Source organism: Toxorhynchites rutilus, chromosome 3 (assembly GCF_029784135.1).
Source record: "Toxorhynchites rutilus septentrionalis strain SRP chromosome 3, ASM2978413v1, whole genome shotgun sequence".
NCBI lineage: Eukaryota > Metazoa > Arthropoda > Insecta > Diptera > Culicidae > Toxorhynchites > Toxorhynchites rutilus.
Genome location: NC_073746.1, coordinates 66,345,730 through 66,359,326, shown reverse-complemented (window position 1 = coordinate 66,359,326; position 13,597 = coordinate 66,345,730). Strand labels below are relative to the sequence as shown.

The 13,597-nt window shown below is 35.9% G+C and overlaps 1 protein-coding gene across 2 annotated transcripts in view; it reads left to right on the top strand.

Annotated features, from left to right (window-relative positions):
- The first annotated feature begins 6,168 nt into the window (after positions 1-6,168).
- LOC129775536 (proton-coupled amino acid transporter-like protein CG1139) overlaps positions 6,169-13,597 on the top strand; it is a 46,760-nt gene continuing 39,331 nt past the window's right edge. Inside the window, exons 1-2 of one of the 2 annotated variants that reach the window (XM_055780382.1) lie at positions 6,169-6,586; positions 6,787-6,910. Coding sequence is in view for 1 of the 2 variants with exons in the window: in XM_055780381.1 (XP_055636356.1) it covers positions 6,554-6,586 (33 nt within the window). In the remaining variant the exon portion in view is untranslated. The remainder of the gene's footprint in view (positions 6,587-6,786; positions 6,911-13,597) is intronic. The other variant, XM_055780381.1, reaches the window with a different exon arrangement.

Below are 13,597 nucleotides of genomic sequence, written 5' to 3'. Positions count from 1 at the left end.
TAAAATCAGTAAAGCTGTAGAGAAAAATAAATAAATGTAATATGAATATGTCAGCTAATATTTTGTTTGGAATTTAGAAAACCTTAAAAACACAAAATTATTAAAAAAATATATAAAAACGTTCTAGTCTAGAACAACAAAAAAGTTCGTTGCAATACTTAAACGGGTTGGAGAGATAATCAACTATTTCTGGACAAACTTAGCGAAGTTCGTATATATTAGCATATATAAATTGAAAATCCAATCAAACAAGTTCACTCGATATATTTCGCTATAAATTTGATTATGGCGTGCCAGTCAAAATTCGTGATTTTCCCTTCTTCCGTCCTCGTGTGGTGGTTTTCCGCGGTGAAGATTTTGGTAAAAGGTTCAACATTTTCCGGGAATAAAGTTGGCAAAGTAAATTTGTTCTGTGCTGTAGATTCAATGTTCTGCAGCATTGTTGTAGTACCCGATGAGTCACTTGTTACTAACGCTCCAGTAGGCGAAATCATTTTAAGCACTCAAAATCATTTTAAGCATTCAAAATCCTTGTTCGAAAAAATGTTTCTTGAGAATGGATGGCAACCTGTCATTTTGAAACCAGCTAGAATATTACTCGGTACGCAAGTAGCATTATAAGCCGGTGCAACTATACCTGCAAGGTCGTGTATAGAAATAGTTTTTCCAGAATGGTCCATAACTGAAACATCCAGCGGATGCGATCTGGCGTAGTGGTAACATCCACACCTCTCACGCTAAAGATCACGAGTTCAATTCTCATTCCCGACATTCTTCCAAAAATGGAAGTAAAGTGAGACAGCCAAAAAAATTGTTCAAAATCACTATAACATAGAAAAAAATGAAACATTCAGCGGCTGTAAGCGATGTGTACAATGAAAAGTGAAAAGGATACATGAATTATGCGGTTCCCAGAATAAATCGCTGCAGAAAACGACTGCACAGAAACATTCTCTCAGAAAATGTGTAGTAGGATAGAAATATTGTGGAGCGGTTTTGTATTCCAAAACAAAAATTAACCGGGAAAACGTAACGCCCCGGGCAAACGTATGCCGTCCGATGCTAGCTAAAGCTCGGTCGAAGATCGCTAAAGGTTCGTATCCTATGTTTCAAACTAACCGGGTCAGTGGAACACAGGTTCAAGATACCGTCGCTTCCGACGGCGGGTCGGCGATTGACTCGGATCGCATCATCTTGGCGGCTTGGGTCGCTTCGATTCCTTATTCTAGCTGAAAGGGGACTTCATCCACATTACACATTACATTTACCTCAGAATAAACTTGGAAAAACGAAATGAGAAGACAAATTTATAATGAAAATGTGAGGCATTTACACACATGATGTTTTTCCCGCGCCACAATATTTCTAGCTTACTATACTTTTTCTAAGCGGTTGTTTCTGTTGCAGTTGTTTACTACGCCGATTTATTACGGTCATTGAATATGGCATTTTCTCGGCAATATTTAATTGTTTCCAAAGTGCAATGGCTTTTGTGATCTTCAAGCAATACCAAAATTGATTCGTTTAAGCTGTTTTTGCTAACTTTTTCAATTGCTCCAAAACAATTTCCCGTCATCCAACCGCTAGTGGCAAAGCCCATGGACCCATTTGGACCATCAGTGTCACAGGGTCATGAAAACGTTCCGTTCAAAACTAGTTCGATAGCTCTTTCCATCTCATCTTCGTTGATGCTGGCTCTATCGGTTTTCTTTTTGACGTGGGACTACGTCTAACCGAAGTATATGGGGGGTAAAATGAAAACCTAAACACAGAACATGCAGGAAAAAATGAAAGATTCCGAATGTTATAACTCGTTATTATTACAACAACAACTTATAACTCGTTATAACTCGAACAAGTTATAACTCGAACATTTCATACTGGACTGAAATGTGTTTCCCTAACACAGACTTTAAATCCAAGGAGCGTGGGGAAATCGGCATTGCAAATACATGAAATCGGGGGTATTTTTGTTCCGACTGAAATGTGTTTCCCTAACACAGACTTTAAATCCAAGGAGCGTGGGGAAATAGGCAATGCAAATACATGAAAGTCGGGGTTTTTTTGTTCCGACTGAAATGTGTTTCCCCAACACAGACTTCAGAACCGAGGTGTCTGAGGAAATTGACATTGAAAATTCATGCAAGTAGGGGGCATTTTTGTTCCGACTAAAATGTATTTGCCTAACACAGACTGCAAAACCAAGATGTCTGGGAAAATCGGCTCTGCAAATAAGTGCAAACTTCGAGTACTTTTGTACTCGCTTGTTGATTCATGCAAGCCGGGGGTACTTCTGCACCCGTATTTTTTTTGCACTCCGAAAAGTGTTTTCCTAACACGAATTACAAAAGCGGGTACGAACACAACGCTTTGGCTCGGTTATCAATTATTGCATTTAAGGATATGTCTTCATCACTGAATTTCTACGCATACCATTTGATGATTAGGCAAAATGTTGTTAACCATTTGCTGCGATAACGCCTTTTGATTAAGCAATATGCATTCGACGTACATGTCAAAATAGAAACTGAGTGCCTGAAGTTCATAAAAAATCAAGCAAATTCGCGGTTCGAGAAGTACGTACACTTGAGAGATGCAAACTTCAGAAGGAAACATAAAATAGAAAAATCGTTTGATAGTTCTTCCGTTCAAATATTTTGTCCTAGGCATCTACCAAACGTAAAAGGACTGTCATTAAATTTAATTGTAACGAAGAAAATTATCTATCACAATGGCATTTTTCAATCTTTATACTCACAAAGCAAATATATTGAATTCAATTGAATTCGGGAATTGTTTCATTCCATCAAAAATTTAATCAATACAAACAAATGATTGCTAAGCTGAGGTAGTCCCACTTCAACCTTGCGGTTATATCATAGATGTAACCCATCCATTTTTTATAGTTCCGAAACATTATTAGGCATGATAATCAGACTAAAGTGATATATATATATATATTAGTAAACAACAATCCAACACAAATTTGATGAGCTAATAAACAGCGTCCGAATGTGCCCCGCGAACGATGTTCGAATGAACCCCACCACCATCTGAAGACAAATCATAATTTTATCTAATAAATAGACCTTACTCATAATTTTATCTAATAAAATACTTACAACTTCAAGCTCAAATGTTTCGAAACGTGTATGGAATAGGGCAATGTGTTGTTTTCGTAAGTGATAAACGACCAGGAACTGTCAAACTATATGACAGCTGTTGATGGAAGGGCTACTTACTTACTAATATTTTTAATTTGGTTGAAACCTCGAATGGTTTCAGCTGCATGGGATGAAGATTGAGTCGTTGATAACTAACCCTGTAGACCCTTTTCATATCAGCGAGTCGAATTTTCTTCCACTAAATAAGTGAAATAACCCTCGACGACCAAACGGTTTTCTCCGACAGCGAAGTTGAAAATATCTATCTGACCCACAAATACATTGGAGGTTGCATTTGCCAATAATGGCACGTGAAAAAACGCAAAAAAATCATCATCAGACAGTATTTTGGCTCACTATTTTTTAACCATTCGTAGGAAACTCGTAACTCTTTTACGTAGAGTATTCATTTGATACGGAGAATTCGATTTTCATGGATATTTTTTTAATTTTAATTATTTATATATTCCAACCTATTTAGCTCTGAAGAACATTGTACATAATAAAAAAAAATCGTGCAAAACTTCTTATTCAAATCCATCACTCTTTGCTTTGCGTTTTGTTAATATTTTCTTCATTTGAACTCGCTGTCAAACTCAGCTTCGATATCCCGAATATGATGTGATATCAATGAATAACAACAACATTACGTACGATGATAGACACTTGTAAAATTCATTCAATATCCAAATCAAATCATACTTTGCAAATTGTAAATATTTTTGAATTGTATCTTAATATTGAATTTTTTATTGATGCCTGTGCTGGACTGTGAAAAACTTAAGAAATAAGCTTACAAAGGGTAGCTCATTCGCGATTCTTCATCTATAACAGTGTTTTCAGCCGGTGGGGAATTCCCAGGTGCATGACACGATTATCGCTATCTCACTCTACCTACCGTCACCGCCTATCACACTATCCCTCTGCTGTAAAAGTTCATCATCGACATCACGATATGTCAGATGGTAGTAAATTGGTAATTCGCGATGACGTCGACGTCTGGTGGCGACTTCAATTTAGAGCCATAATTTGGGTCCCAAAATCGTTAGTGTAATCTCTACCAGATTAGAAGACACGGAGCCGGTTTTCAAATTTTAAAATTTGAATGAAAATTTTCACATTATGTTATTTAATTATTAGAAACACGTATTTCTGACTTTCATTCATCCATATGGTCATACAATTCCAACATTGTTGCTAATTTTTTTCTCTATAATATAAAATTGTCTCCATAAACAATTTTCGTATGAGACTTTTTCCCCACCTGCAAACAAAAATGTTTTTAATTTAAACAGAATACTAATTTGATATGGAAAAGCTAATTTTCATTCATAATTTTAATTTTGAAAACGTTCACTCCGACTGAAAATCAGCTGTTCCTTGACGCTCCCCTAAACTAGTAAATGAAGCTCACTGCCGTCAACGCGGATCGCTGTTTTGAAGAAAACAAATACTTCTGACGTGTGAGATGTTGGCACCAAAAACATGGCGGGTGCCATACGGCTGGGAATTCCCCCCTAGTGGGGAATTTGGCCATTAAAAGGGGGGAATTGTGCAAGGGAATATTGCACATTAGTTTGCTTTGAAGATGACAATGATTAGCAAAATTTACCAGAAAAAATTCATTGGATACGCTAAAATTTGCGATCCTCGGCAAATACTTCCAAATCTGAAATGTATTGTTCAATTGAACAACTTCTTTTTACAACAGGTTAAGCTTGAAACATATTTCCCTTATATCAAAAAACAAATTTAAACATGGTCTTCCGACTGGCAATGACAAATGTTTCGGATCAATCAATCCGAAACAAAACTCATCGATATACAAATGATCGGTTCTTATCCTGATATGCGGAATAAGCGTTACGAGTGTTGTTGTCTTTTGCGTTGAATTTATGTGCATCTGGATTTCCTACAATGCAGCTGATGGGAACAAAACACTGTAACAGAGTTGATATCGAAGACATGCGGTGTGCTTTTCGACAACGCTTTCAATAATTACGATTTTGGCGGGAATCATTCAGGCGCAGGTGCCATACTGACTTGCCAAGCTTTATATACCTTTTTTGTAATCAGATACAAGTATAAAATCAAATTTGTTGCGAATATATCTTGAAAACCGTTTGGATTCTTACATTACTTTACTCATATGCTACAAACTTTCTTACAAAATACTGATAGGGGTGAAACACTGGGATTAATTTCCGTAAAGGGGGGAATTGAGCGAAAAAGGTTGAAAACCACTGATCTATAAGATTCAGATTTACTTATAACAATATTAAATAACAGTTTTTGTGCTTCACTTACATACTACCGTCGGATTCTAGTCATAAAGTACGGATGTCAAACTGTGTGGAGTTGTTTGAGAAATGTTGAAAAATTACATCAAATATATGCACCATGTAAGACAAATTCTAAAATGGAAACTGAAAAGTTTGTCATTATTTCAGTTTACCTGAAAACAGCCAAAATGTTGTTGCATGTTTTCAGATTTTTTTTATTTATTTTTTTATCTGTATTATAGTGACTTTCAACTCATTTGGCTGGTTCGTCACTTAAGTTTTCAGATTAGATATCTTTTAAGTTTTATTTGAACAGTTTAGATATAGTGTGCAACACTTGTCATTGGATGAGAGAGAGCATCGCGAGTGAGAGAAAATCTAATACAGAGAACATGAATGATTCGCAACAACTTTCTAGAAGAGGGATGTGCATAATGTGTTCAATCGGTGTAGATAATTATCGTTGTCTAAATTTTATCAAGGATGTGGATAAATTAAAATCAATCTGATTTTTATAATCAATTGCATTTATCCTCATGGTATATTTGTTAAAATTTAATCAATATATTCATCGTCTGCACTTCTCGCACTTTCTTACTAGACACATGCATTCACGATAATAATGGAGCATTTCTAGCTCCGCGCACTCACACTTTGCAAGAGTTCTCGCTCGCAGGATTGTGTGATTTGGTTTGTTTTCTTGTTTGCATTCACTGCTCGGAGCTCACTTTGGATATCACGGAGCAAGAAAGTCTCGTCACTGGCATTTGCGTGTTGTGTTTTCGGACAGAAAGAAAATAAACCTAAGAACGATTGTGTGTTTCCATCATTTGATGCGTGGGATGTAATTTTCATCTCCATTTGATTTCTTATTGGTGAAAAGCGTGAAAACATTTTATGTTACAGTTTGTCTAGGCTCATATAAACGGTGAAATAACGAGTGGTTAAGTTAGTGCTGAGCTAGTGTTGTGTCATTGAAAGAAAAATAAGTATATAAAGAGCTCACAGAAAATAGCAGAATATATTGCTTCACTGCTATAGCATTTGAGAAAGACGTCGCTGACCTGGGATTATTCATCGTCAATATCATTCGCTAAATCATAACGAATGGAGGATTTTACACCTTTGATCACTCTACAGGTAGGGTTACATTTGCACAAATGATGCAGAAGCCCGCAGAGAGCTTATCGTGACCTTGTCAGTTTCCAGATAAATTAGGCTGGTGAAAACAAACTGCATAATAATTTTGCATAATTTGCTTTTAAACCGCACATTTTTGCCAAAGTCTTGTTAATAATAAGTCCTTTTTATTTATTTCTTTAATTCTCCAATCAACGCAGCACTAATAGCAAAGATCAGTCAAAATTAAATTGCTCTTCGCAGAAACAATAACACGCGAATAATTCTTTTTCCTAAGACTCAGCATAGCTGGAGAAAAAATTGATTTCGTGCATCATTCGCAGAGTAAGATAATCAGATTGAATATTTTTAATATTTTTAAGTAAGCTATTGATCCTACATTCTCCCTCGCTTGCCCACTTATCTTCACTCTCTCAGCATGCCATCGGATGTCTGCACTACATATTCAATATCAATTTCAAGAGAAGTTTCGCTTAAGCAGAAATATTTGCTTCAAACCTAATTTTTACGTCAAGTCTCCAGTTTCCCGTTGGCATGATCTCACTTACACCCCCTTTGTAATGACTAACACAAAGTTGAACTAACCCAATGTCTTATCTTTGCACATTCGGCACGCCCGTTCTGTCGTTTTCGGAGAAAATTCACATCAAAAACTCGACGACAGCTAGCAGTTTTAATTCACTTCTTCTGTTTAGCCATCGCCCCGAATCCTCCACCCCCCCCCCCCCCCTCCCCCCGCGCAAAGAGCAGCACAGTTTGTTGATAATTTACACTTGTTGGACTTCAATTCCCCCACAGCACCCGTTTGCTCGTTTTGTTGTAAGGTACGATTGTGTGGATTTTGCACCCCTTGCACCTCTCTTAAAATTGTCTTTATCAAACGTGCAAAATTTCAGAACGTTTTCGCAGGATTTGCCTTGTCACGCGCCAGACGCCACGCTGTCTGTCGTTTTACTGTTGTAGTATTTTTTCAGAAAAAGTAGATGTGGTGAGACTATTTATGTCAGAAGCTATTTTACCAACCTGGGACAACTATGCGTAGAACGGCAGTATAGTCTATGACGAATTTAATGCCAACTCGTCTTAGGAATTGGATCTCAAGTTTTTTTCTTAATTTTTTACAAAGGTTATGACTCAAAACTATAATACCTACCAAATTTTGGTCAAAGAATGAAAAATAGGAAATTATTTTCTAAAAAAAAACCAAAAATTAGTAAAAAAAATTACACTGAAAACAAAATTATTTTAAAAATTGAAATTCATTTTCCTCAAAAACTTATTTTTTAATTTCCAACAAGTCATCCATACATCGGAAGATGGGTACTTTTACATGAAAAAAGTTTTTCTAACAACTTCTTCGTGTTTTCTTTGTGTTTTTTTGTGTTATAACTAATCCTAATTTTGTTTGAAGTCAAGATAGCGTTCTAGTGTATTCGACAAAGTTTTAGATCTCATTCAAATATGAACTTTTGTCAATTTCTATCTTTCATAGTTTCTGGAATATATGGCGTTTCTGTATGGAGACTTCTTAAAAACTTCTTGTAACATTTTTTATGAAAATCAAAATTTTTCTCAAAAATATGTTTTTTAAACTCTGAATAAAATATACATGAATAACCAACACAATTACTAATAGGACACTCATACATCGAAAGAAATGCACTGCTACAGAGAACAAGTTTTCCTAACAACAACTTTTTCATGTTTTCTTTGAAAAATTACTATTAATGTTTGATTCGTGGCATTCAAACGCAAGAATTTACAGATAAAAATGTTACGAGGAGTTTTTCATAATTCTCCATACAAAAATGTCATATATTCCAAAAACTATCAAAGATAGAAAATTGACGTCTTCGACAAACGTTCATATTTTAATATGATCTAAAGCTTTGTTGGATATTCTAAACCACTATCTTCATTTAACCCTTTGCAAGGCCGTGGCAACTATATTGCCACCCACGAATTTTTTTTTTATGGAATATTATTTCAATATTCTGGCAATACTCCAATTTTTTTGGGCTGCCTAAAATGAACGATATAATTTTGGGAGTCATTTTTATGCAACAAAATTACGACGTTTCGCGCAGAAAAATTCTGTTTATATTCGTTCAGAATGCAACAAGTTGATAAGTTTTTCAATGCAAAACTTTTATTTGGAACTAGCTGACCCGGCAAACTTCGTCCCGCCCAAAATTTCTATTTTTATTGGTATAGATAAAAGAAGATAAAGAAATTTCGTTAGCGCAAACATCAAATGAACTAACAACGCTTGTCACTATGTAATTGTAGAACATAAGGGAATTTAATTTTCGGAATTTTCCCTTTTTCCTTCAGACTTCCGAAAATTTTCAATTGTCATGTCTGATTGGAATATTTTTGGTTGAAATATGTGTAACATTTTTATGGGACCCCCTCTCCATTCCAGAGGAAGGAGGGGTGTCATACCATCATAGAAACATTTCTTATACCAAAAATCCCAAATTGTGCTTGATTAGCTCTCGAGTTATGCAGAAGTTTGTATTTCATTAGTATGGCAGCACCCCTTAGAGAGTGGGGAGAGTGTATTCATCATAGAAACGTTTCGTGCCCCCTAAAACTTTCACATGCCAAATTTGGCTCCATTTTCTTGATTATTTCTCGAGTTAAATTTTTGTTTCATTTCTATGGATTTCTATTTTTTATTATTAGTTCTTGAATTATGCAGAAATGTATTTTTCATTTGTATGGCGGTCCACCACCTCCCCTCAGAGAGGGGAGGATTGTAGATTCACCATAGAAACGTTTCGTGTCCCCTAAAATCTTCGCATGCCAAGTTTGGCTCCATTTACTTGATTAGTTTTCGAGTTATACAGAAATTAGTCTTTCATTTGTATGGCAGTTCTCCCTTAGAGAGAGGGGTAGAGTGTCTAACCACCATAGAAACATTCATTGCAGCCTAAAACTTCCATATGCCTAATTTGGTTTCATTTGTGATTAATTCTCGATTAATGCAGAAATTTGTGTTTCATTTGTACGGTAGCCACAACAGACCCCCCCCCCCCCTTACAGAGGGGAGGAGAAGTGTCTAACCACCATAGAAACATTTATTGCACCCCAAAAACCTCCACATGCCAAATTTCGTTTCATTTTCTTGATTAATTCTCGAGTAATGTAGAAATTTGTGTTTCATTTGTATGACAGACAGACAGAAATCCATTTTTCTATATATAGATATACTGTGTAAGATTATGCAGTTTTTTCAGTAAAATAAATGGTGTATTTGATGAAAAATTCAAATTTCGATTTTTTTATTTGTAAGTCTATATAAAAAAAACACATTTTTATGGGACCCCCTCTCCATTCCAGAGGAAGGAGGGGTGTCATACCATCATAGAAACATTTCTTATACCAAAAAATCCCAAAAAACAACAACTTGTTCTTGCTGTACTAGAAATATTATTTTGATTTTTGCATAACCTAAGGCGCGATGAAGTGATTTTATATGGCAGCGGTAAACAGTGTTTTTGGGGTTAATGAGCAGTGGCAACTATATTGCCACCAATTTTTTTTAACTGTTTCAATAGTTAAATTATTTCCAAAGGCAAATATATGTTCTTTCTCATATAAGGATTATGTTCTCTGAAGTTGAAATCCATCTCTTGCCTTGTTTCCATTGCCTCAATAAGGCCGTCTTATAAAGGGTTAAACAAAATTAAGGTTAATTGTAATTTTTCCAAAGAAAACACGAAAAAGTTATTGTTAGAGAAACTTGTTCCCTGTAAAAGTGCCTATCTTCCGATGTATGGATGACTTGCTGAAAATGGTAAGGGCTATCCACCTATATTTTTGAGATTTAATAGAAAACACGTTTTCAGAAAAAATAATTACAATTTTTAACATATTTTTAAGTGTAATTTTGAAATCAAAATGTTTGGTATTTTTTTATGAAAATTAATTTCCTACATTTAATTCTTTAACGACAATTTTGTAGTTATTATAGTTCTTGAGTTATAAATTTTTGTAAAAATATAAAAAAAAACTTTGACCCTTTCCAAAAAGTAGTCTAATCCTTTTTTGAATATTTCAGGAATGCAAAGTTGCTTAACCCATATTAGGCTAGGCGTTCCAAGAATTGAACAGTATTTTTGATATTTTCTCATGGCTTTGGAAAGCAACCATATGCTTAGTATATTAGCTACTACTTACCATCAATTTCATTCATTTTTGTTCAACTTTAATGGGGAATAAATTCGGTTCAAAGCAACTTCGTGCGGAAAGTACATAACCTCACATAACTTTAACAAAAAGCAAAACCTTATAAAATGCAAAAATATGTAAATTTTTCTACAGAATTACTTTGATAAAAGAACACACATCGCGATATAGGAGAAAAAACCATACGATTGAACTTCCTACAGGAACAAAAATGTAGATTCCGGCCAATGTTTTTGTTTCGCGATTTTTCAATTTTTTGTCATTTTCCGGAAAACGGAAAAATATAATTCTTGAAGATTGGGGTTTCTGTAACGTCAATAATCAAAATAACACCAACGACATTCGTTAAAACATGATTTTTACAGCTTGGTCGTTAATGGGTTAAGGAACCAATGATTTTACATCCATAACGTTTCACTGTAATCTGAGATATTTCTGCCAATGGCCAGTCGTGCTGGCATGAAATTCGTCGGATAGTCTATAGTCTGTGGATTTTTAGCATGAATATTAACACTTTGACGGCCATGAGTGCCGTACTGTACTTAAAAATTATTCCGCTGGGGCCATAAGTGCAGTACTACACACGAGTAGTTTTTACCCTTATATGGCGGATGGGAACGAATTTTTATGCTGGATGGGTTCCTGGTATAATCTAGTATAAGAATCAACCATTGGACCCTCCAGGTTTTTACGAAATTTTTGGCCAAAACACCATGACCATCAGAGTGTTAAAGGGTGAGTCGATAATTATTACGACAGTTTCAAACTTGTTCCTCCGTAATTTTCCTTAACTTTATAATTCCGTAATTCCGCCTTAACTTTTTTCATACTTGACCGAAGATAACCAAATTTTGCTCAGTTTCTCTTTAGAGTGTTTGTTTACATTCGCTCAGTATTGCAGTGAGCAGTGAAATTCCTGTTGAGATGGAAGCAAATCAGCAAACCAATCGAGAAAGGATTTTGATCACCCACGTGCAAAATCATGGGCAGGGCTTGACAATTTCGAAACTGAACCCAAACTGAGAAGGCACAGCAGGAGGGAGATAACTGCTTATGCTGGTTTTGTTTATCTTAGAATGTGTAGGTAAAGGAAGATAATAAGGTGTACGAAGGAAACATTTTGCGGAAAAGGCAATTCATAGTTTATATCTATCTATGATATGTTTATACTCTAATCTAATCTATCTATCTTTGACATGCGAAAGGACGATCGCTAGTTTAGTTCGATTTAATTTCTCCAAACTGAGTTGTCCCGGAACGTATTCCAAAAAAAAAAGTTAAATTAAAACAAACATATGAGGGCATAAATAGTCACACAACCAGCGCCGGCCATTAGTTACGCCTGCTGGCACACTGCATATTTTTTTACATCGTCATTTTCATTAGTTTCAGTGAATACGGATCGAGCTCCAACGAAATTTTTTTTTTTTTTTTTTTTTTATAAATTCGTTTATTTTTACAGGCTCAGTTACATAAGTTTAAAGGAGCCGAAATCTTAAATATATTTTTAAAACTATATATATGAACAATTTTCTTAAATCTATGGTTAGTAATGTGGGAAACCGATTACTCGTGGTGGACTCGAGATTAAAAGGGTGACATTTTCTCAGGAAAAGGATGGGGTATAAGGAAATTATTACAATGTTGATAATCACACACACTCAATTCTTAAATCTATTCGTACATCAGTTGTGAATTTACATTTCATTCTTCTGTTTATAGCAAGCGGACCAATTACTCACAAAGGAAGAAATGGAGGGTATAAGGATATAAGGATAATCACACACGAACATCGATAGATTTAAGGAAAACATATATTTGGGACATGTAATCAAGGTCTAACCGAGCCAACACATCTCTCACCGGTACATTGGGCTGCCTTCCTCTAGCCCGAAGGGAGTTCTCTAAATTCGATCTGGCAACAAGATACACCTCACACGACCAAACAACGTGTTCGATGTCGTGGTAACCTCGGCCACAAACGCAGATATTGCTGCCGGCCAGATTGAAACGAAAGAGTAGCGCGTCTAACGAACAGTGATTGGACATGAGTCGGGAGAAGGTGCGAATAAAGTCCCGACTCAAGTCCAGACTTTTGAACCATGGTTTGAGGCTAACCTTAGGGATAATCGAGTGAAGCCACCGGCCCAATTCATCTTCGTTCCATTTGCGTTGCCAGTTAGCGATGGTATTTTTACGGACTAAAGAGTAAAATTCATTGAAGGCGATTTGACGCTGATAAATATCGCCTTCAATCGCACCTATCTTTGCTAATGAGTCAGCCCTCTCATTACCCGGAATTGAGCAATGAGAAGGGACCCACACAAAGGTAATGACATAACAGCGTCTGGATAAAGCACTCAAAATTTTTCGTATTCTCTCAAGGAAGTACGGCGAGTGCTTTTCCGGCCTCACTGAACGGATAGCTTCGACAGAGCTAAGACTATCCGTTACAATGTAATAGTGTTCAACAGGTCGTGAGGCGACGCTGTCCAGCGCCCAATGAATTGCTGCCAATTCAGCAATATACACTGAGCAAGGATTCTGAAGACTGTGTGAGGTGCTAAAAAATTCGTTGAACACTCCAAATCCTGTGGACTCATTTATAGTGGACCCATCAGTAAAGTACATATTATCACAATTGATACCCCTATATTTTTCATCGAAGATCGTTGGAGCGATCCTCGATCGTTGGTAATCTGAATATCCATGGATATCTTGCTTCATGGACAGATCAAAATGCACAGAGGAATTGATGTAGTCAGGGAAACAAACACGGTTGGGAATATACGAAGAAGAATCAACCTGCATGGAGAT